The 24,653-nt window shown below is 40.9% G+C and overlaps 1 protein-coding gene across 3 annotated transcripts in view; it reads left to right on the top strand.

The window, feature by feature from the left end:
- Positions 1 to 4,580: 4,580 nt before the first annotated feature.
- Positions 4,581 to 24,653, top strand: part of CMC1 (C-X9-C motif containing 1) — an 80,678-nt gene continuing 60,605 nt past the window's right edge. The window contains exons 1-3 of one of the 3 annotated variants that reach the window (XM_074195645.1): positions 4,669 to 4,684; positions 9,869 to 9,979; positions 10,350 to 10,574. Coding sequence is in view for 1 of the 3 variants with exons in the window: in XM_074195642.1 (XP_074051743.1) it covers positions 4,630 to 4,684 (55 nt within the window). In the remaining 2 variants the exon portion in view is untranslated. Of the gene's footprint in view, positions 4,685 to 9,868; positions 9,980 to 10,349; positions 10,575 to 24,653 lie in introns of all 3 variants that reach the window. The other 2 variants (XM_074195644.1, XM_074195642.1) reach the window with 2 other exon arrangements.

Raw genomic sequence — 24,653 nt, 5'->3', positions numbered from 1 at the left:
AAGAGGTGTCGATATTTTCAATTACATTGAACATTTACCCCTACGGATACACTCATTCTTTCTGTACAAATCACTTAATCAATAGAGTACCCAGATACATTTGAATGATGACAGATTTATCTCTCATACAAAGATGTTCAAAAAAATTCACCTCCATAATGTAAAAATACATATGAAATAAGATGATTTCCAGCCTTATCACCTATTATCACCCCATAAAACACTGTAATATAGTCTGTCCTAATCAAAATGGACTCTTAGCTGTTCCTAACTTGCCCTGAGCTGCCTTTGCCTTATGGCTGGAACATACCTCCTCATCACCTCGGCCTCCTGAAGATTCCTAGCAAGTCTGAGGGAGATTAGGTCTTTACAAGTCACCCTTCATGCTAATGCCTTCCTTCTAAGATTGCCTCCAATTCATTCTATTTATACTTGGTTTTGCAAAGTTGTTTGCATGTTATTTCTTCACATCAACTAGCATTTTGAGAGCACCCCCTTCTCTGTATCCTCAGTGCTGGTCAACTGCTTAACAGGCTTCCTAAGTTTGTTGACAACTTGAACAGAAGTAGGCCAATCTAGTCAGAACACAAGAGTGTTGGGGAGGTGAGAAAGCCCGGGAAAAGGTTGGAAGGAGTAAGATAATGAAGGCCTTAAATGCCAGACTTGACATAGTTAATATTTTATTATAATGGCAACAGATCTACTGAAGATCTTGAGCCAGAAAGTGACACGCACAACAGATCTAGGCTTTAGGAAAGCTCACTAGTCATTGTTTGAAGGATGAGTTGGTAAGAAATGAGAATCTGGCTGCAAAAAGCTCATTAGGAGTCTATTCTAACAGTGCTGGCAAGAGATGAGAAAGACGTGAGCCAAGGTTGTGGTTGTGAGACAGGAGAAGAAGGAATGTGGAAAGCTATGGAAGTTCAACTGATGGCTCTCCTAGAAGATTCCTGATCTGGGAAATGAGGTGAAGAATGGAAAATGCTTGTGCCCTGGCAACAGGGTAGAACTAGAGAAGATAGGAAAAGGGTGGCTTTGGGGCAAGGGGACAGTCAGTAATAAATAGAATCCTGTTTGTGGGATGTCCACTTGGAGATGTCCAGGGAGCAGCTGATGTGGAAATGGAGCTCAGAGAAAAGAACTTCCTAAAGGAGTCTAAGAGTCTTCTGAATACAGATAATAATTGAATAAGTGGAAGCTAATGAGGGAATCATCAAGAGGGAATATTCTAGAAAAAAACATAGCCCAATACCGAGCCCTAAAATGGCAGAGCACTAGAAACACAAAAAGAGACAAAAGATGGTCCCTGCCCTCTGGGACCTTACAATCTAATGGGAGAGACAACATGCAAACAAATCTATACAAAGCCAAGGATATATTGGATAAATAAGAAGTAATTAAAAGAGAAAAAGCCCTAGAATGAAGCGGGGCTAAGGAAAGCTTTCCTGTAGAAGTTTAAGTTTCGATTTAAAGGAAGTTGGAGATATTATTAGCTGGAGTGGAGAGGGAGAGTGGTCCAGGCCTGGAGACAGCCAGAGAAAATGCTCAGATCCAAGAGATGGAGAGCCCTGTTCACACGAACAGCCAAGAGGCCAGTGTCAGTGGATCAAAGAATATGTGGCGGGGAATAAAGTGTAAAAAGACTGCAAAGGGAGGAGAGGGCTAGATTATAAAGTGCTAAGAATGCCAAACAGAGTATTTTGCATTTATTTCTGGAAGGAACAGGGAATCACTGGAGTTTACTGAATAGGGAGGATGATAAAATCAGACTGGTGCTTTAGAAAAATCATTTTGGTGACTGCATGGAAGATAGACTGGCATAGGGAGAGATTTGAGGCAGGCAGACCCACCAGGAAGTTATTGCAATAGCCCAGGCATGAGGGGATGAGGGCCTGAAACAAGGTAGAGGCAGGAAAGAGGAAGCAGATGTATCTGAGAGATAGTACAAAGGTGGAATCTACAGGCCTTGGATATGGGGGGTAAAAGATAGTGAGGAATCCAGGATAGCTAGGAAGGACCTATGAGGATGATGTTATCCTTTAGACTAAGAGAGAAGATAGGTGAGTCAGGGGAAGAGTGTAGGAGGAAAAATAATGAGTTAAGTTTTTGATATATTGAGTTTAAGGTGTCTACTAGACCTATATTTTGAGATGTCTGCAAGGTAGCTGGGGATATGAGATTGGAGGTTGGCAGAGAAATTGGAGCAGGAAGGTAGATTGAGAATGATCAGTGTGAAGAAGAGAAGTAGATGAAATCATTCAGAGGGAGAAGACAAAAGAAACCAGGTTTGAACCCTGAGGGACAAGATCCAGAGGGAGTACCAAGATAAAGTTTAAATGTCAGGCTGACATAAAACATATCTATCTATCTATATATATAGATATATATAGATATATATATATAGATATATATATATATACATACATAACACACACATGCATATACAACAGACACATATCTAGATATATACACATATATGTAAAGTCAGTTAAAGCTTCTTGCAGGAATCTGAAGATTTGAAGGAAGCTAGAAATGGCAGAAAGTGAACATGGCAAGAGGGAATTCTAGGTCTTGGGGATAAGTAGTAGAGATGCCTGGAATTAGGGGGTAGAGGAAAAGCACAGGAGGCCTGCAACCTTGGATCTAAGCAGGCAGAGGTGACTAAGATGAAAGAAGACTGAGAAGACAGAAAAAGGCCTCATTGCAGAGTGCTTAGAAAGCTGGAGGATTTCACATTTGATAGTGCAAATATACTGGAAGTACATTGAGTAAGAAGGGAGGGGACAGGGTCAAATTTGTGCATTAGGAATATCAATTTGACAACGGAGAGGGTAGTTTGGGATGAGGAGAGATTCAAAGCAAGGAGAATAACCAGAAGGCTATTGGAAGAGCCCAGGCATAACCTAATTAGAGTCTGGCCCAGGGTGCTGGCAATGTCAGAGGAGAGAAAAGGACATAAATGAGAGATGTTACAAATGTAGACATAATAGAACTGTTGTTGGTGATTTGTTTCTTGGGTTTGGTTCTGCCCCATGATGAATTGTGACTTAGACTAGGGAATGCAGGTTTTGGAAAGAAAATGGAGATTTATTAAAGGAAGTTACAACATATTAAGAAAGTAATAAGGGGCAGCTAGGTGGCACAGTGGATAGAGCACCGGCCATGGAGTCAGGAGGACCTGGGTTCAAATCCGGTCTCAGACACTTAATAATGACCTAGCTGTGTGGCCTTGGGCAAGTCTCTTAACCCCATTTGCCTTGCAAAAAGCTAAAAAAAGAAAAAAATTAAGTAATAGAAAAGTTAAAAGGGCTTAAAGGGAAGACCATATGGATTGCTGATTAAATTGGTCTGGCCAGCGGACCAGGGCTCAGGAGGAGGCTGGAAGGTAAAAGAGAACAGGTGCCTTCCTCAGTCTCCTTAAATTCTCCTTTAGAGTCCATGGGAGGGAAGGTGGCCTCCCACATGGGAGGTTTTGCCTTTAGGGGAGGGGTCTCTTTTGGGTGGTCTTGGGTGTGGGACCTAACTGCCCTGGCAGGTTGAAGGTCAGGCCCAAAGGTGTGGCCTGGATGAGAGGATAAAGGAGGAAGATCCCCTCCCCAGCGCAAACAAAAGATGAAGTTTGCCCCCAGCTGATCTCACTGCCATGCCCCGGTTTCTGTGAGAGGAAGCTGAGGACCACTGGGTTGGGGCGGTGGGCCGGCCGGGGTGCCCGGCAGTAGCGGGGGACTCGGTGAGGGGGCGTTTCTGGGCATGCTGATATTCGGGGGTCCAGCTGGGGGTCCTGCCCCTCTCACCTCCTGCACTGGCACTGCTGCGAGGCCTTGGCCCGGGGCGCTGCCACCCCGGCGCTGCCAGCCGCTTGCCCGGCCCCGGGGGCTCCACACTCCCCGCACGGCCCACGGGCGCTTCCCACGTCCCGGGCCCGGCCGGGCATGGGCGCCTTGCCCGCCGTGCCCGCCTGTGCCCCCTTCCGGTCCAATGTGCCTGTCCTTGTTTTTAGGTTCTTGCCAGGCGGTGGGGTTCAGGGGCTGCCCAAGGCCGCGCGGCCGGTCATTCTGAAGTGTCCGAGCCGGATTTGAACCCTGGACCTCCGGACTCCGGGGCGCTGCGGGGGCGGGGCCGGGGTGGGCGAGGGAGGAAAGAAGCTTCTGGAAGGGAGCCAGGCCGGGAGGGGGAGGGGCGCGCGTGCTCCTGCCCCCAGCGCCCCGCCCTCAGGAGGGGCCTCCCAGGGGGTCGGCGTGGGCTGCACGGCGGGGGGGGGGCCGAGAGGGGGTGCCCCGGGCGGGGGGGGGGGCAGAGAGGGGGTGCCGAGAGGGGGTGCCCCGTGAGGAAGCCTCCAGTCCAGGCCGGCCCCCAGGCGCTGGGCCTCAGGTCATTGCCCTCCAGGAGGGGGAGGATGACACGGCGCATGCGCGACGCCTTCCTTCCTCCCAGGCATTGGGAAGGACGCCCGGGAGCCCGGGGGCGGGGCACGAAGCCGAGGCGCAGGCGCGGGCGCAGGCGCAGGCGCAGGCGCAGGCCGAGGACGGGGCGGAAGCGGCGCCGGGGCAGGGAAGGGAAAGGCAGAGGGGCGGAGCCAAGCCAGCGGGCGCCGGTTCCCAGGGCTGAGCCCCGCCCCCCGCTCGCGCTATGGAGACGTCATCGCCGCCGCCGCCGCCGCCGGAGATGGCGCTGACTCCGACAGGTAGGAGCGGGTCTGGGGCCGAGCCCCCGCGCCCCCGAGCCCCCGAGCCCCCCGCGCTCCCGCGCCCCCCGCGCCCCGGGCTCCCCGCGCGGCCTCCTGGGAGCTGCGGCCTGCAGCGGGAGGAGGGAGCTCACGGCGGCGCCGCTCCCCTGCCGGCGCGCATGCGCGCGGCCCAGGCTCCGCCTCCCTCCCCGCCCCGCCCGGCCCCGAGGCTTGGGTTCGAATGCTCCCCCGAAGCTGCCTCTCGCGGTGGCCCGGGGCAGCCTTGGAAGTCGGGAGCGCCGGGTGCGAGTCCCGCCGAGCTCCCACCCCCGAGAGCGGCGGGAGCGAGGACTCGAACCCGGCTCCTGCCGGGCCTCCCCGCGCCGGGGGCCCCTGCTGCCAGCACCCCCTTCCTGCAGGGCCCGCGTGAGCTTGGCCCCCACAAAGCTGGCCCGAGCCCGGCCCCGGGGCACCGAGCCCGGCCCTGGGCCCGAGTTCCAGTCCGGCCTCACGCACTGGGGTGCCCGGGCGGGGCCGACACACGGCCAGATGGATGACCGGGAGCGCGGCCGGGCACGGGGGCACGGGGACGGGCACCTGCCCCATCCCCACCCACCGCGGCCGTGTGGGCAGGCCCGGGCCCGCGGGGTCCTCGGGCCCCCGGAGCGGGGGCCCCCGCCGTGCCGGACCCCGGCCCTTGCCCACCGAGTTGTGGTCTCCGGGCGGATTGAAGCGGCCGTGGAGAAACTGGCCCATCTGAAGGTTTCGGCCCCAAAGGCCAAGTCCCGTCACCTTGCACTCCCCAAGGGACGGCCGGGCCTCTGCGACAGAAAAGCAAAATCCATTTTCAAAACTATATTCCAGGTCAAAGGTGGATTTCTTTACTGTCGTGAGGAATGGAATGTGTTCTCCTTTAGACTTAAAGAGGAATCCTGGTCCTGCCTTCCTTGTGCTTTAATCCAGGGCGAAAAGGCCTCCCTTTAGACGCGGGAGCTCTGTGTAAGGATTCCATCCCTTCTGAGGAGATCTGGGCCTTCTAGAAGGCTTCACGTTTTGTCCATTCTTGTTTATGTATAAATATGCCAGCCTGAGGGAGACCCCCCCAACATCACTATATCTCAGTCCTCTGCTCAGCGTGGCCCTCTTGGATAGAAGGGCTCTACCAATGGGTGTAAGTCCTTCCTAGAGAATAAAACTTAATGTCTAACCTGCTATTTTCTGTCATTTTATAGTAACCCAATATTTTAAGGTTAGACACTATAGACACACACACACACACACATAAATATACATATTTATATGTAACTTCCTAATGTAGCTGAAATCATCCTTGTCTGCAGTAAAAATCACCAAGAATAATTGGGTTAGTCAATTTTGTTAGTCGATGAATAAAACAAAATCGTAGCAGTGATAACTGTAGGGTCCCATAGGGGGAGATTCCAGGGAGGGAGAGCGTTCAGCAGGGGATGTTCACCTGACATCTGTGATTTTAGGACTTGGATTTTTTTATTTAAAGTTTTGAAAACTTTCAGAATAGAGCTGCAGGCAATACAGTGTTATAGAGTACCACTTGCCAGCTGTGGGATTCTGGGCAGTCACCCTCCCTCTCTGCCTTAGTTTCTTCATTTGTATAACGAGAACAATAACACCTACCTAATACCACTGTTGTGAGAATCAGGCAGACCTGAAAGAGCTCCATAAATGCTTTAAGTAGTTGTTTTTAAACCTGAAATTTGTTGTTAGTTTTTTAAAAAATTTTGATAACTATTTCAGTATAACTTTTTTTGAAATCTTATGTATTTTATTTTAAGCATTTACAAACATTCTGAGAAGGGACTTCCTGTGCTTTACCAGACTTCCAGAGGAGTCAGGACACACAGAAGTTAAGAATTCTTTAATGGTTCTTTATATTATCTGACATCTCAAAATTTACAGTTTTCTTTTGCTTACATTTCCTCCATTTTTTCCAAATATACTTCCATCACTGTTTCCCCCTTTTTTTTTATACTAAAGAGCCATGATCACTGGCATCTTAATTCACAAGTTGAAAGAAAATGGAGAAGAGAGAGATTTCCTGAGGTGATGGACAAGAAGAGAGATGGATGGGGAAAATAGTCTAAAAGAGAATTTGATTCTATAGAGAATTTTAACAGAGTTGTGAGCTAAGAGCTACAGAAGTCTGAGGATGGTTATTTGGAGACAAGAAAACGTTCAAGGTCTGTGTTTTACATGTTTTTAAGCTAGAAAGCACAGTTATAAGAAATACATTGTTTTGGCTAATGGCTAAAGGAAAGCAGTGAAACCATATTTATTCTCTTTATATTGCATTTACATTGCTACATTGGCAAGCACCACAAGCCTAAGAGGAGCAGAAGGAAAACAAAGATGCCAAGCAGGTGTATCCTTCAAAAATACCACTGAATTAATTTGCTCACCTAGAGCCATAAAAGATCCTTCAGCATAACATCTGGTCCTTATTTTAAATGAGCATTGTTGATTGTAGCACCCACTGATTGGAGCTAAATTGATGAAGGCTTGTGGAGCCCCTAATAGAAAATATTATGTTGCTGACTATAATCCAAGCATTATCTAATTCTGCATTTAAGTAGTTCTCTATTTTATCTTTGATATGTTATTGAAAGGATATTAAGATGACAGTTCATATTTTTATGCAATTCTATCTTGTAAAACAAATACTTTTTTTGTTTTGCTGACCATCATTATCTTTTTTTTACCTTATGTAGTTCCTCAGCTTAATAGCTTAGATAATATAATTTTGCTTAAGTGTAATTAATTTGCAGGATGATAACCCACTTCCATTTTGATATCAGTTGTTTATTCCTTGATGGTGGATTTCCTCATTTGGCTCTTGTCTCCCTCTTCCTATTCAGTTGATCTCTCTCTAAACATTACCATAGTGCCCCCTTATGATGAAATATGACTGAAAAGTTAAGCATGAAGATCCGTTTTATTCTGCCTAACCCTTGATGGAAATGTTAATGTTTGATTGCCCATATCCCTTATGTACTTAATTAAAAGTACACACATGGACATTTAATAATTCAGTATACAATTAAAGAAATAATCATCAGGTGTTGTGTGTAAGCTATTGTGCTAGGCACTTTGGAGGATTTTAAAAAGCATATTTTATAATGAATTTCCATTCATTGGGATGTACCAGGGATTCTGTGGATTTCTAACAATTTAGGCATTTTATACTAATTGTATCTTGTTTGAAGTAGTTAGCAAGAGTCACTACCTTAAAGATTAGAGGCAGTTTTTGTTTTCAACAGACCAAACTGCATTTAGTTCTTTAGTAAATGTGCAGTGAAAACATAAAGTAGAAGGTCTCTTTTGAAATAAAAACAAAGCAAAATAAGGAAAATGTTTAGTAGCTAGCACTCCTCATTAGAATGGTAAGTTCACATTAGGCAGGTAGTCATTAAAATGCCGGTTAAGTGCTAAGTGACCCTGTTGGAGATCTGCTTTGTTTGACTTTGGCAGCTTGTCTAAGGTTATATTGTAGAACTGGTCAAGTAGAGTTCTAAAAGGCCTCTTGAAATCAAATACAATTGGTCTAATTACTTAAAACTATTAAAGTAAATCAGTTGTAAATGAATACCCTAAGAGAATGCTTGGCTTGCAGTTGACTCTGTGGCCAGAATCTGGGGGCATGATAGACTGGGGGAGTGCCCAGGTGTTCATTCATGTTTGTCCCGAAGTCTCTGTGGCCATTGTGCCCACTTTCTTCTAGGCAGGGAGTTGACATTTCATCTTCTGCCAGGGTGCACTGTGAGATAACTCCAGTGGCCATCCTTTTGGGAATGGGAATGGTTCTAAGACTGACTAGCTCCTGGAACTCCTTTTAGGTGTACACTGAAATTGTTGCTCGTTCAACACACATATTAATGAATAGGATCCAATACTAGGTAAAACAGGATCTCTGCACTAGAGTGACTCTCTCTAGTAGAGCCAAAGATTTGTTTCCAGGCTGAGCTTTCACAGGTGTGTGTGTGTGTGTGTGTGTGTATATATATATATATATATTCTCTTATAGTGGGACTTTTTCCCCTCCTAAACTGACATAACAGTTTGTTCTCAAAGTCATTTTTGGTATAAACATAAAGACTCATTAGAAACAGAAATGAAAGCTCAAAGTGTCTATCTGATAAGAAGAAAAATACATCTAGGGAAAGCCAACAGAATCTTCTGAGTGTTTAGTGTCTGGGGATAGAATCAGTTAAGGTGATACACATTTGATCTGGTAGGAGCTTATTGATGTAAGAGGTCTTTTATGTGTCCTTTCAAATACCAGTTCTTGGTGCAAGGTAGCATCTTGGATAAAACACCAGCCCTGGAGTCAGGAGTACCTGGGTTCAAATCCGGTCTCAGACACTTAATAATGACCTAGCTGTGTGGCCTTGGGCAAGCCACTTAACCCCATTTGCCTTGCAAAAACCTAAAAAAAACCAAATAAAATACCAGTTCTTGATTGCACCTGATTAGTAAAATAATGACCACAGAATCTTGAGTTAGACTGGACTCAGAGGTCAGCTTCACAGAAGAAGAAACTGAGGCTTAAGGGGGAGATGAAGCGACTTGCTTGGGTCATTGTGAAGGAACTGGAGATCTTCAGCCAAGTAGGTTGTGATCTCTGTCTTTCAGCATTTGAAGGACTACCAAGTATTAAGAGGTGTTAAGGTTGTTCTTCTCTTCTCCTGCAGACAGAAATAAGAGTCACTGGCAGATTTCAATTGAACATAAGGAAAACAGTTTTTGAAAGTGTCTCAAAATAACATAATAGCCACCTGGAGACAGTAAGCTCCCATAATCTTAAGTCTTCAAAAGGACACTTGGGGGATTGTTGTGCAGGGGGAATTTCTGTTCTGGTACAGACCAGGCTAGATGACAGAGAAGGGCCCTTTCAATACTGAGATTAGGTGATTCTGGAAGTAGATAGCATGTCCTTTCTCATTTTTTCACTAATCACTTAGGCAAATGACTAAAAGTTGAGGTCCTATTAGAACAGATTTATATTTCTAACAATTTACTTTTGGTCCTATACAAATTAAGAGAGTGATTTAGGGTCATTCTAAGCTATGATTATTGAATTGGGATAAGCAGATTGAAGAAACCTCTGTCAAATTAGAGGGGAAAAAATATTGATTATTTTGTTATATAATTATCTCCCATTTCCCCCAGGTGGAAGATATTAACATTTTAAAATGGAGAGAATGAGGATAGAATCAGGATTATTCCAGAGCTACTGTGAATGATGAACTGAGAGAAAATCTAGTACATTATGTTTTATAGGTGAGTAAACTGGGGTGCAAACAATTGAGTCAATTTGCCCTTTGCCCTTTGAACCTAAAAAAAGTGACACAATTCAGGTCACAGCAACACATTTAATAGTGAAATAACTTACAATTTAGGGTTCTTGCTATAACATAGGACTAAAGAATTTTTAAAAAGTCACTGTATTCAATAGACATTTGTTTAAATGTCTGCGATTTAAAGCATTGAATCAAGAACTTGGGGGGAGGATAAAGGAAATGAATTAGGAACTTGATATTCATGATGCTAATTGACAGTCTGAATCAGTGTTATTTAAAAGCGATATAAACCATAAACATGGAAGTTATGACATCATTTTAACTTCATTTAATCTGATGTTCACAACGAGGTTGGTATTATCAACATTATGGTCCACATCGGAATGAAGAAGTGAAGCCTCAGAGGAGTCGACTTTTTAGTGGAGTAACCCCAAAGAGATTGTTAACTTTGAGAAGCAGAGTGTCCCTTCTTTGGGATCTTCTGAGGGAGTGTGGACGACCTTTCTTGGGGAGTGTTGGAGACAGAAACCTGTGAGGCCATCCTGAAGTTGACTGTCACACCTGTCACTTAGCTGGTAAGAAGTGGACTCACACTGGAACCAAGGCCTTCTCACTCCAAGCCTTTTCAGTGTCCTTCCATTTTACCATGATGACCCAATGCAGATAAAGAAAGTACTTTTAGAATGAAAAGAGAGGAAATATTTCATTAGGAAGTAAGCAGAACTCTTAACATGGCAAAGTAACTCTGATCTGTTAGTCAATCAATAAACCTTTGGTGAGCCATGGAACAGCTCTAGTTCTGGACAAAGCTTTGCTCAGGCCTGTTTAGTAATTGATTACACTTCAAGCTTAGAATGCATTAAGACCCTAACAGATCATGAAATACAGTAAAAATGATTTGGCTTAGAGTGGCAAAAAGGGACAAAATTCTTGGTTAAATGCATATAAATACTTTCTTCCTTCTTTTACTCACTGCCTCAAGATACCTCACCAAGATGGAAGCCAGTTGGCAATGATTAGTGAGAAAGGTGTTGGATAAAGGCAGTGGTTATTCTGATCAAACTTTCAGACCACCAGCTTTATAGACTAGAATTTTTGATCTCAGTTCCAAGGAAGACTAAGTAATCATTTGAGCTTTGGTTCCCTAAAGTTAATCCTATCCTAAGAACTAGCCTTATTTCTTCCCTAAAACAGATGCCTCTTCTGCCATAACTCAAAATACCTTCCTCCCTGGCTCTATGAACTGAAAAAAATTCTCTTTTCTCAAATTTCTTAGGAAATTTTGACTTTTTTAAATTATATTCTACTGTGTGTTACCTTTATTTCTACATGTGCCTTAACCCCCTGCCCCCTTAAATTGTAAACTCCTTGATCTTTTTCTCTGTGTTTTATTTTGATGTATCCTTGCCACCTAAAAGGTCTTGTTTAGAATAGACATTTAATAAGCATTAGTTGAATTGATCAGAACTGAGGCCAGAGTTTCAAATACTGTTTTGAAAAATGGGGCCCTCACTCCTTTGAGAGTGAGGGATAGTCAAAATGTTTAAATGAAAGGAATCCTGTCTAGGCTTTAGGACCCCTTCTTTTTTTCATATTTACTTTTTGAATTTTATTTTTTTAAGAATGCTTCTAGTCAGGGGATACACCCTGTACTCTTTTTTTTTTTTTGTACTTAAAGATTTTATTTATTTTGAGTTTTACAATTTTCCCCCTAATCTTCCCTCCCCCCATCCCCCACAGAAAGCAATTTGCCAGTCTTTACACTGTTTCCATGGTATACATTGATCCAAATTGAATGTCATAAGACAGAAATCACATCCTTAAGGAAGAAAGTATAAGAGATAGCAAGATCAGACCATAACATATCAGTTTTTTTCCTAAATTAAAGTTAATAGTCCTTGATCTTTGTTCAAACTCCACAGTTCTTTCTCTGGATGCAGATGGTATTCTCCATTGCAGACAGCCCCAAATTGTCCCTGATTGTTGCACTGATGGTATGAGCAAGTCCATCAAGGTTGATCATCCCCCACCCCCCATGTTGCTATTAGGATATACAGTGTTTTTCTGGTTCTGCTCATCTCACTCAGCATCAGTTCATGCAAATTCCTCCAGGCTTCCCTGAATTCCCATCCCTCCTAGTTTCTGATAGAACAATAGTGTGTCATGACATACATATACCACAGTTTGCTAAGCCATTCCCCAATTGAAGGACATTTACTTGATTTCTAATTCTTTGCCAACACAAACAGGGGTGCTATGAATATTTTTGCCCAAGTGATGTTTTCACCCTTTTTCATCATTGCTTCAGGGTATAGACCCAGTAGTGGTATTGCTGGATCAAAGGGTATGTACATTTTTGTTGCCCTTTGGGCAACAATTGTTCTCCAGAAAGGTTGGATGAGCTCCACCAACAATGTAATAGTGTAGGACCCCACTTTTAATAAGTGTTTAGAAATATACTTCTCTGGTTACTTCATTTGCTATGCTTATTTATTTTTATATTTTGTATGACCCCTGGCTGCGAGGTGAAAGCAGATGTTTTGGAAGGCACTTATGAATATGGTTTTGAGTGGATACTGGCTCAGAGGGTACTTCAAACTTGGAGCAGTTTTTTTTTTCTAAGGGCCCCCCATGTGAGGGAGAGATACCCCAGGTAATATGTTATAAAATTCAAGATGTTTTGAACATAATAGAGAGAGAGAGAGTGAGCTCTAAGTTGTCTTCATTATTTGGAATTGTGATAAGAGGTAAGGTGGACCATAGTAACCTCACTGGTAATCTCCAAAACCAGAGAGAAAATTCATTTTTATAATCGATACCATAAAAATGTTTAATTAATGTATTTTAAGGGAGGGCTAGATGTTCCTTTTGGATTATTATAACTATTTACAAATATTTATTGGAACATTCGTTATACATAAAAGTATTTTGCTAGCCCTTCTGAGTCATGCAAAGCACGTGGATCTAGATCCTTAAAAAGTTTATAATTTAGTTGGTTGGAAGCATCATTATATTATTTCAGAAGATTTTATACTTAGCAAATACAAGAGCTATAACTTTAAATTCTTTGTTATTCCTTTGTTGGACTTTATGATGCTCTGAACATCATAGTCACTCATTAAGTGGGCATTAAGTCAGATTGATAAAATCGTAAGTAATCTTTTTTCTTCCCTGTCTTTTTAGTGTGGTGAACGAATGATTGAAGTTCTAGGGGTTTAAACTATAGTTTCTGTGTAGCCCTTGTGAGTGCTTTAATGATTATTTTTTAAGATCATTAATTAATTTTTCCAGCTACATAGAACAATAGTTTTCAGCAATAATTTTTGTAAAGTTTTAGTTTCGAATTTTTCTCCCTTCCTCCCCCCTTACCCAACAGAAAGCAGTCTAATGTAGCTCATTTAATTTTCCATATTAATATTTCCATATTAATCATGTTGTGAAAGAAGAATCAGAACAGAAAGGAGAAGAAAAACATGAGAGGGGAAAAATTGTAAAGCATTAGATAAAGCAAATTTTAAAAATTGAAAGTAGTAAGTTTTGGTCTGCATATTTCCTTCTCTGGATATAGATACTATTTTCCATTTTTAGATGGTTCTTTAGAATTGTTTTTTATTATTGTACTGCTGAGATGAGCAAATCCATCATAGTTTATCATCACACAATGTTGCTGTTAATGTGTTCATTGTTTTTCTCCTTCTGCTCACTTCACTCAGCATCAATTCGTGCAAGTCTTTCCAGGCTATTCTGAAGTCCTATCCCTCCTGATTTCTTAGAGAAACAGTAGTGTTTTGTTCCATCACATTCATATACCACAGTTTGTTCAGATAGTTCCCAATTGGTGGTCATCCCTTCAATTTCCAGTTCTTTGCCACTATAAAAAGAGTTACTGTGAATATTTTTGTACATATGGGTTTTTTTTACCCTTTCTTGTAATCTCTTTGGAAGACAGACCCAGTAGTGGCATTGCTGGATCAAAGGGTATGTAGAGTTTTGTTGCCCTTTGGGCATAGTTCCAAATTGTTCTCCAGAAAGGTTGGATCTGTTCATAATTCCACTAACAATGCATATATTTCAGTTCTCCTACATCCCCTCCAACACTGATCATTTTTCTTTTTTATCATATTGACCAATCGGATGGGTGTGAAGTAGCATCTCAGAGTTGCATTTCTCTTATCATGCTTTAATAATTCTTTGAAATGCCTTACGACATCCAAGAAAATTTCACCTTGTATATATAAATGGGGCCTACTGTCAAGTGTAGATTGCTTTCTAGCTCTAATAGCCAAGATGAATAAATATCCCTAAAGGTTCTTGAATCTAATAAGTGGAAGGCATTTTAAATTCATTAAACAGGCATAGTATAGAAACTATATTATATATGGATCATATTTTCCGGGATTAACTTTTCAAAAACATTTCATAAATTGACTACTAAACTGATTTAGTGGGGAGAGTAAGGAACTAAATGAATTTCTGGAGAGTAAATATAAGGTTTGTCAGTAATGTAATTAAATAATTTAACTTTTTGAACAAAGGTATTAAAACTTTTTAAGCATGCAAATGTGAAATATCCTTCCTCATCTTGGGAAGCTATGCATTCTGACAATGGTGTGTTTGTTCAGATTATATTTCAGCTCTTTTGTTCAACTCCCCTGTTCCCATAGGCAGCAGATAGAATGCTGGGCCTTGAGTCTGGACGAATCAGGCTCTATAGGGCCGACTCATAATTCAGTATATCCTAGGAGAAATGGCCTGGTCTCAGATAGAATGATGGGTGATCAGATATCAAGTAGGCAGGACTCAGGGTTGAGAACATTCTGCAAAAAACTAAATGGTATGACAAACAAACTTTAATCATTAGATTAAAAATCATAATAATTTCATATGTTACTCATCATTTTCATTTCTTCTTCACCAAAAGTTTTCAACTCTTCTTTGATTTTTTCCTTTTCCACTTCCCTTCCCATTAGACCACAACTGTGATTTTCTTATTAGAAGTCAACAGGAAAGTGTATGTATAAAAGGATAGCTTCTTCAGAGCATGCTGTGATTTAGAGTTATCATAAAGTAATGCTTTGAGATATTAAATCCTAGGTGGAAAGCAACTCTTCATTCATTCAATGGTCTTGATGGAGAGTGGAAGGCCTTTCTGACATTAACACTGGGTGTATTGCATAAGTTGGTTTCCTGCCTCAGTAGACTCTTAGATTTGTTGTCTCTTGTTGGCTTATCTTGGTTAAGAAAGCAGTGTGGGTGGAAGAGGAAGTTTTTGACACCTTTGCAGTCTGCAAACTGCAGGCCAAGAAGGTGCTATTTAGGAAAAGGACAATGTCATTACTGCCTCCAATTGTGTGAACTAGGTGGTTAAAAAGAAAAGCCGATGTAACTAGATAACTGGAACACAGTATTTAGAGCCACATGATGAAGTTACGTGACCTTGAAGTTCAAATGAATATGGGTATATGCGGCATTGACATGCTTTCCTTTGTTCTTGGAGGTGATCATGTTGTAAAAGTGAGGTTTGTAGGGAATCTCCAAATGACTTTGTTGCTGTTGTAATAATTTTTTGAAAAATGGTTCTACAAAACATCACTTATTTAAGATTTAAGGAAACATAATTCTATTTGATTTAAGCATGTGTGGCATAATACAGAAGATGCTGCAGCCTTGGATATTTTCACTCACTGAGAAGAGTTGGTTCAATAAATGAGTCAAATCTATTTTTCTCCCTCCTCTTCACCAGGGACTTTCATATCTTTGTCTGTAAAAGAATGAAATTAGTTTAGATGGCCTCTGAGGTCAGATCTGTTAGCCTATAGCAATCTTTCATTTCCATCATAGTTTAATTTGAGCATCTTATACTCTTTCCTCTATGCCTTTTCAGGTTATCAGAGATGGAGTGGTGCCTTTCCATTCCTGTTGCAAAGGTCATTGGAGGGAGAGAAATAATGGAAGTGTTGATCCTTATATTCTGGATTTCCTTCTTTGCTTTGCTCTTTGATTCCCTCCTCCTCCCAACAAAGATCAAAAGTTAGAAAAAGAGATCAGAAATAAGGATACGCAACTGTATACATCATGGTTATAGAATTGTACACATTGTTTTCGTCACTCTCCTTGTAAAGACTTTTGGGCTGTTTGGCTACTTTGGTTGTGGCAAGCAACAGGTTTAGATTATTCAAACCTGCATCTTAACTCATCTGCTACAATAAAATTTGTTGAAACTATTGTTACTAAGGCTCTGGCTGCTGAGAAAGAAAAGAAAGACAGAATGAAACCCAAGATACCTTACAGAAACAAGAGGCTTTTACTAAGAGCACTCTTGCAGAGTTTCTAGAAAAAGGTTATTATTTTTCTAGTCTTTCTACTAAAGTGAACAACATTACAGATGTACTTTGGAAGTAAAACAAGATTCTAAGAAAAGGGATGCAAATTCTGAGACACAGTAGTTGTATTAGGTGGTATCTGGTTAACTTTAAAAAAAGTTAATATTAAAATGTCATTTGAAATCTGCATTTTCTTTCATGTCTCACCTTTTTTCTAACTATACTATTCCTGAATTTGATTCATTCTACCATAACCATTGTGGATTTTTAGCAAGTGTTATTATCAGTAGCCTTATAATCCAGTACTGCCATATTGCAAGAACACATGAGCCCCAAAGCAAAATGTGAGCTAACAAATTCAGCCAGTGAAAAAGGTGAAAATTGACTTTCAGGTGATGATAGAATGGTGAGAAGTTAGAGCTTTGGAAATTTTCCCTTGTGTTGTCATCCTTGTTCTCTATCTCAATTTGAACTGGTATGAGTATACAGTAGAGAAATCTCAACATTGGAACTTTTTAATACAGACACTTACACATGCCTATCACACACATATACCATTGACATTAAGGGAATTCACAATATACAGTTTTGTTAAAGAAAAGAACTTAAGAGAAAGAAAAACTTTTACATAAAAAACTTTTACAGTTAACTTTGAAATTTTTTTCAGTAACTTATGACTGGATATTTTTTATTCATCTTGTGTTCCAACTCAAGTCTGCATTTTATGGGGCGAGGGGGAAATCTTTTATCACCTTCTATCTTCTAGATAACTTCCTCTAGATGTCCAAAAGGCATATAAAACTCAACAGAATTTACTGGTTTTTAGCTTAAATATGACTTTTCTCCTAAATACCTTATTGTTAATGAGGGATATCATGATCTTCCAATCTTTCCTCTCAATTTTTTTGTCATCTATCCTCCTTGGCTAATCAGTTGGCAAGTTTATCATACTCTTTTCCATCCCACACCTTCTTACTCCTTCCCCAGTGTCCTTTCAAGGCAGCATCCCTCTTCATTTTTCTTCCCCGATAGATATCTCTGTCTCTCTTTCTCTGTCTCTCTGTCAAGGGAGAGTCTAGTCTTTCTTCTCAGCTCATTCACCACACAACTGCCAAAATGACATTCTTGGATAAATCACATGTTTGACCAAGATCCTCCTCTTACCCAAAAGCTTCAGTGGCTTTTCATTGCTTCTAGAACAGATATGACACTCCTCTGTTAAATTTCCAAAGTCTTCCCAATCTGAGTCTGTCCTACTCTTCCAGACTTATTTCCTTGCATTCTACTCTATTTTCTAGCCCCCAAGCTTTTTTTCCCTATTTCCAATTCCAATATTTCCAACATTTTTTATTCTATGTACAGATTGTTCTAGCTCCTTGAGATACTGACTCTCTGTGCCTGTCTTTCCCTTTCCCCTCACTCACCCCAAGTCCTACTCACCCTCTTTCCGTCTCTCTCCCCTTCCCCCCAAATATATTCTCTCTACCACCTTCTATCTCTTGCCTCCCAGATAGCCTGTATTTTCCTTGAATATACTTACCTATTACTATATAGTATAGCCCTCCTAAGTAGAACAGAAGCCCCTAGAGGTCTGGGGCTATTTCATTTTTGCCTTTGGATTTCTTAGAAGTCCAGCTTATATATGACAATAAATGTTGAATTGAATTGAAATAGAAACTTAATAATAGTCAAAAGGGCAATCATACAGTCATACAAAACAGACATCATTTTACATGTTGCACTGCTTTTGGCTGAGCAGACCCATTGGAAAGAATAATGAGTAAGCAATTAAAATGCTCTTGTTCTGTGTCTTCTTTGGCCTTGACTTCTTTTTTCTCCTTTTTCCTCTTCAGACATTGATTGTCATGAGTTTGTTACAGCTATGCTTCTGCCAATTCCTTCTGTAGCTCCTCAGCCACTTCTGTGTCTTTTGGTATGGGTCACAATGTTTGTTTTTTTCCTGCTAACACCACTGCAGTGGTAGGGCTGGAATTTATCTGAGAGATCTTCTGGTCCACACCCTTCATTTTATAAATGAAAAAACTGAGATCTTAAGAAATTAAGTGATTTGTCCATATAACCCAAGAAGTAACCAAACTTCAATTTGAATTCTATTTCCAAATCTACATGTCTTTTCCAGACACAAAATACTCCATTATATGAAAATACGATTTACTCAGTCATTTCCATTGTTGGCTTTATTGGTTGTTTCTATTTTTATTTACTTTATATATTTTTTTATCACTAGTAGAATAATGATGAGTATTTTTTTAGGTAATTCCTTTTCTATTTTTAAAAGACGTTTGGGAAAACATCCTATAAAGGAATTGAAATCAGAAAGTATAATCACTTATTGCCATATTGCCCTCCAGAGTGTTTGCACTAAGCTGTACCAATTTCCTTACATATCTATCAAAATTTAATATTTTTGGTTGCCATTTTATTGAGTTCTATACTCTTTTCCATTCATTTTCTAAAGACATTGTCTTTGTAACTACCACAGCACTAGTAAATGCTTAAATGACTGCTCAATGAATTCATTAAGGACCATAATTAGAAACGGGAATAATTATTGTTTTGTATTTGTACACTGTTTGGATGTACATGCATATTTTAAATGAAAAAATTAGAAACTAATATAATGTATCCTTCAAAAGTATCTCTCTTTTACCCAAGTATAGAGGCTGCTAGATGAAGCAGTGGATATAAGCCAGGAAGATGGGAATTCAAATTCCACTTGGCAAGTCACTTCACCTCTGTCTGCTTCAGGTTTTCTAACTTTAAAATGGGGCTAAATAGCACCTCCTTCCCAGTCTTATTGTGGGGATCTAAGTATTTAGCATAAGGGCTATTGAAATGACTGTTTTGAAAATCTGAAATTGTTCTATGTGCCTTTCTTTGTAACTTCTTTAAAAAAAAACCCCAAAATGGTGATAGTCTTTGTTACTTTAACTAGAATACAGCAAAAATCTCATTAGTTTGGACCCAGTTACTTTAGAATTCATAATTAAAATTGTATCATGGGTCATACCTTCACAAATTGTTATGTGTGACAAAACTATGTTTATATTTGCTTTTTTAAAAAGAATCATTTACAAGAAAATTCTCTGGATACCAGTTAATTTGAAGTTTTATTTCTTTTGACTAAGGACCCTAGCATAATTTTGTTCAGTGGTCCTTAAGAGATGAAAACAGACTTAGGTTAGTAGATTGAAGGACCCAAGTCACATTTGAGAGCTGCTTTCATAATAAATCACTAAGTTCCCAAACCCTGTGATTTTCTCTAACTTGAACCCTCAGTTGTGAAGAGGAAGGGGAAATTGAATTCTTTCACAATTTTAAGCTTTTTCTTTTAAGAAATGGTTACTCTTCCATTATCTTCATTTTTATTTTTTTCTGCCTTTGAGCTATCAATACCTTCTCCCATCTTCTCAAGTTCTGGGAATTAGAAGAGGAAAAAAGAAATTTTTTTGCTCCTTACCTCTTTACTCTATTTATAGCACTAAAACTTGCTAAACTTTGTAGCTCTCGTGCTGATCTCAGCTCTGAATAGAGAGGCTTTGACTCTACAGTTGGCCTTAAATGTAGTGAAACATGAAGGAGTTTAAAAACCTGCTGCCAAGATTAGAAAATATTAGTTGTTCCAAAGACCAGTCATAGGTTGATGAATCTATGACAAGTCTTGGTTCTTATTTTTTTCTTAAACTGAACTCTGCTCTTCACAAAAGATCTTATTTTTAAAAAAATCAAATTCATCCAATTCTTTAAGGAAGAAGCTAGCCTGGAATTGAAAGTAGCTTTCAACAACATCATCGATTTGTAATTTAGGGATAAGAAAGACTTTCTTTTAAAATGGAAGTAGTCTACCATTTTCTCTACCTTTCAAGGACAAAACTGCATCTGCAGGGTTAATTTGTTTGAATAGTTTGGCAAACTGTGGAGCTCAGTCTTTGGGACAGTTTCCAAACAGTTCTGGGGTTAAGGTCTTTTCAGGTCTTTCAAAAATTTGATCAGAGACATATTTTAGCAATAAATTGACTTATGGGACTTCAATTTGAAGCCATTCTGTCTGTTTAAATGAAGTAATTTAGCTTGTTATCACTGGAGATTTTTACTTTCATAATCCCTATTGAGGGCACCAGTCTCCTCCAATCCTCACTCCTTTGTTTGACACCTGAGTCCCAAACCTCCTATAGAGATCTGCTGTAATCTACTTGTTTTCTCTTTTTTGCATCTGGAGATAGAATGTTTTTAGATCTTAACTAAAAAAAAAATTCTGATTTCTATTTCTGTCTTTATCTTGATTACTTTGCTTTATGATTTGAAAAACTAAAACAAAATAACAAAATCTTCTCTGTGGCCCTCTCACTCAGTTCAAGACAACAGAATGTCCTGGGGCTTTCAAAATAGCTGCAGTCTCTATTAAAATGGAAGTTACTTTCATTTATCTTCAAACTACTCTGAAACCCATTTGAAGATACTTAAAGAAAATCCTTTAAGTGTCTCAAGTATGTGAATAGCTTTGCTAGGTTAAAAGCCTAGGTGGCTTTGGTGCTTTCTCCTGTGATTCCCCTTTTGGAACTCCAGGTGATGGGGAATCTGAGGATAGTATACCAGACTGCTGGTGAGGGATACCAGACTGACCAGTGAGGTGAAGGAAAGGGAGGAGGTGGAGTAGTGGAACTCTGCCCCTGCTGGTGGGGGCTTCCCCTGCTTCCCCCCAGAAAGGACACTGGTGTTTTGGTGTCTCCTGGATCCTCCTTAATCTCTGAGATCATCTCCAGTTTATCCTGTCTATATTGTCTCTTCCATTAGATTGTGAGTTTTTTGAGAAGCAGGGACAATGTTTTGCCATTTTTTGTAACTCTAGAAGTTAACTTAGCATCTAGGGGGCACCAGTGTAGACAGAAGGCAGACCTAGAATCAGGAAGACCTGAGTTCAAATCCAATCTCAGGAAGTTACTAGTTGTGTGACCCTGGACAAGTCACATCACCTCTGCCTCAGTTTCCTCATCTGTAAAATGGAGATAATAATAATAATACTTACCTCTAAAAGTTGTTGAGGGTGAAATGAGATAATAATTGACTGGTGTATAACAAGAATATAGCAGTGATGGTTGTTGTTTATTTCTGTTATTAAAGAGCTTATTAGCCTCATTAATTCTTTTTGATTTGTTTTTTGCAAGGCAATGGGGTTAAGTGACTTGCCCAAAGTCACACAGCTAGATAATTATTAAGTGTCTGAGGATGGATTTGAACCCAGCTCCTCCTGATTCCAGGGCCTGTGCTCTATCCACTGTACCACCTAGCCATCCAATATCATATCATTAATTCTTGATTAATACATTCTTAATTTATTCTAATGTAACAAGAGAATGTGCAGCCAGGTGGAGCAATGAATGGAGTACTGGGTACTTGGTGTTTGGAAGATTTATCTTTCTGAGTTCAAATCTGGCCTCACATTCTGGGCAAGTCACTTCACCCAATTTGCCTCAGTTTCCTCATCTGTAAAGTGAACTGGAGAAGAAATAGTGAACCATTCCAGGATTTCTCCCAAGAAAACCCTAAATGGGAATCCTGGAGAGTCAAACAACTAAAATGAGTAAACAACAACATATCAGCAAAGAAGACAGTGAATGGTTTGTGGTCTCCTCACAATCACCCATAGTATAACCCAGGGGGAATGCAGAACAAGTTGGGGATGAATCCCCAACCATGTCACATTTGGGACCTCTCCTGAGTTTGGCATACCTTGACATTTTTGAGTCTACACTCTGAGAAAAAGATCTCCACTCCACATTTATTCTCTCAGGATCTGAGGGGAATAGACTTTCTTGATCCAATACCTTGGTTCTGGAGTCCCATTCAGTGCATTCTCAATGTTCATCCCGGCAACAATGTCTCATATCCTTTGATAATTCAGATAAACTTCTCTTAATTGCTGAACTTGACCTATAAGATTTATGCCACCACCTAATGGGATTATACTCTTCACTGGCTTTTAGAAAAGGACATTCTTTTTCTTAGAAGTCAATAATGGACAAATGGGGGGGGAGAGCCAAGATGGCTCGTTTCTTAGATGCTCTCTCTCAAAACTTATAAACTAAGGACTCTAACTAAATTTTACACAGACAGAATCCACAGAGGGATCCAGTGAGGCAATTGAGGCAATTCTCCAATCCAAGGTAACCTGGAAAAGAGCAGAAAGGCTCCACTCCATAGGGTTGGAGGGGTGGCCCACCAGAGTGAAGGAACTTCAGCCTTCCGGAGGCAGCCTCAGAGTGCTGGGAGCCGTGGCTTATGGCAGTGGAGGCAATTTCCTGACCTACATTCAAGGAGCACTGGGCACAACTTGGGGGATCAGTGGGGGACCTCTGCCAGAGTGAAGGCGTGAAGCCCAGCCCTCAGGGCACTCAGAGAGCAGCTTGGCCTTGGCAGCCCAGATCCAGGAACCAGAAGCAGCCGGTAAGCAGGAGCTCTCAGGGTGTGAGTGCTGAGCCTAGGGAGGGGAGTGGAGAGAGACTACTGCGCTCTGTCCTCTATTCCTGGAACAGGACTCTAGGGCTCTGACCACATTCAGATCCTGATTGCAGTCTAGGCCCCCCATAGAGCAGCAGGGCCCCCTCCCCATGCCTTGGCCCCGTGGCAGAGGAGTGTGCTTGTGAGGGAAGAAAGAGCCTCACACACAGAGATGCTTGTGGGGGGGGGGTGTCCCAATAATACTCAAAAGCTCAGGAAGCACCCCAAAACCAGGCACAGGAGAAATGAGTAAGCAGAGAAAAAAAGGAACACCATTGAGAAATACTTTGCCTATGATTCCAAGAAGGATCAAAACACTCAATCTGAAGATGAGGAAGTACAAGCTCTTGCATCTAAAGACTCCAAGAAAAACAGAAGAAATTGGGCTCAGGCTATGACAGAGCTCAAAAAAGACTTTGAAAATCAGGTGAGGGAGATAGAAGAAAAATTGGGAGAAGAAAAGACAGAAATGTAGGAAAAACATGAAAATGAAGTCAGCAGCTTAGTCAAGGAGATCCAAAAAAAATGCTGAAGAAAATAACATGTTAAAAACCAGCATAAGTCAAATGGATAAAACAGTTAAAAAAAGTTATTGAGGAAAAGAATGCTTTAAAAAGCAGAACTGGCCAGATGGAAAAAGAGATAAGAAAGCTCTCTGAGGAAAACAAATCCTTCAGATGTAGAACGGAACTGAGGGAGACTGCTGATTTTACAAGGAATCGGGGCACAATACGTCAAAACCAAAAGAATGAAAAATTAGAAGAAAATGTGAAACATCTCATTGAAAAAACAACTGATATGAAAAATAGATTTAGAAAAGATAATCTAAAAATTTTTGGGATATCTGAAAGTCATGATCAGGAAAAGAGCCTTGACATCATTTTTAAAGTTTTACTACAGGAAAATTGCCCTGATATCTTAGAAGCAGAGGGCAAAATAGAAATTGAGAGAATCCATTGATCTCCTTGAGAAAGAGATCCAAAAAAGAATAACCCCCAGGAATATTATAAACAAGTTCCAGAACTTCCAAGCCAAAGAGAAAATATTACAAGCAGCCAGAAGAACACAATTCAAATATCGTGGCTGCAGTCAGGATCACACAGGACTTAGTAGCAACTACATTAAAAGTTTGTAGGGCTTGGAATATATTATTCCAGAAGGCAAAAGAGCTCAGAATGCAACTGAGAATCAACTACCCAGCAAAGCTGAATGTCCTCTTCCAGGGAAAAAGATGGAGTTTCAATGAACCAGGGGAATTTCAAATGTCCCTGTTGGAATGGCCAGAGCTGAACAGAAGGTTTGATCTTCAAATACAGGACTTAGGTGAAGCATAGAGAATGGAGGAGAAGGGGAAAATATTAGGGACTTGATGATGAGCTGCATGTATTTCTGTATAGAAAAATGACACTGGTAATACTCATATGAACCTTTTCAGTTAATAGAGCAGGTAGAGGGAGCTTTTATAGATGAAGCACAGGAGAGAGCTGAATTTGAAGATATAATGTGGTGCAAAACTGGAGTCATGGATAAAAGGGAAATGTAATTGTAGAAAGAAAAAGGAGAGTTGGAATAGGCTAAGATATTTCATGTAATAATAAGATTTTTCTTTATTACAATGAACTATTGCAATGATATGGAAGGGGGGAAGGAAAGGGGGAATGAGGGGAAACTTCACTCTCATCAGAGGTGGCTAGGAGAGGAAACAGCATATATACTCAATGGGGTATAGACATCTGGAGTAAGAAGGGGGGAAGATGGGGAAGGGGGAGATGTGAGTGATGGAGGAGAGGATGGACCATGGGGGAGAGTGGT

The sequence above is a fragment of the Macrotis lagotis genome, chromosome 7 (genome assembly GCF_037893015.1).
Source record: "Macrotis lagotis isolate mMagLag1 chromosome 7, bilby.v1.9.chrom.fasta, whole genome shotgun sequence".
NCBI lineage: Eukaryota > Metazoa > Chordata > Mammalia > Peramelemorphia > Peramelidae > Macrotis > Macrotis lagotis.
The sequence above is the reverse complement of the archived record's forward strand: the minus strand, read 5'-3'. Positions and strand labels throughout refer to the sequence as shown.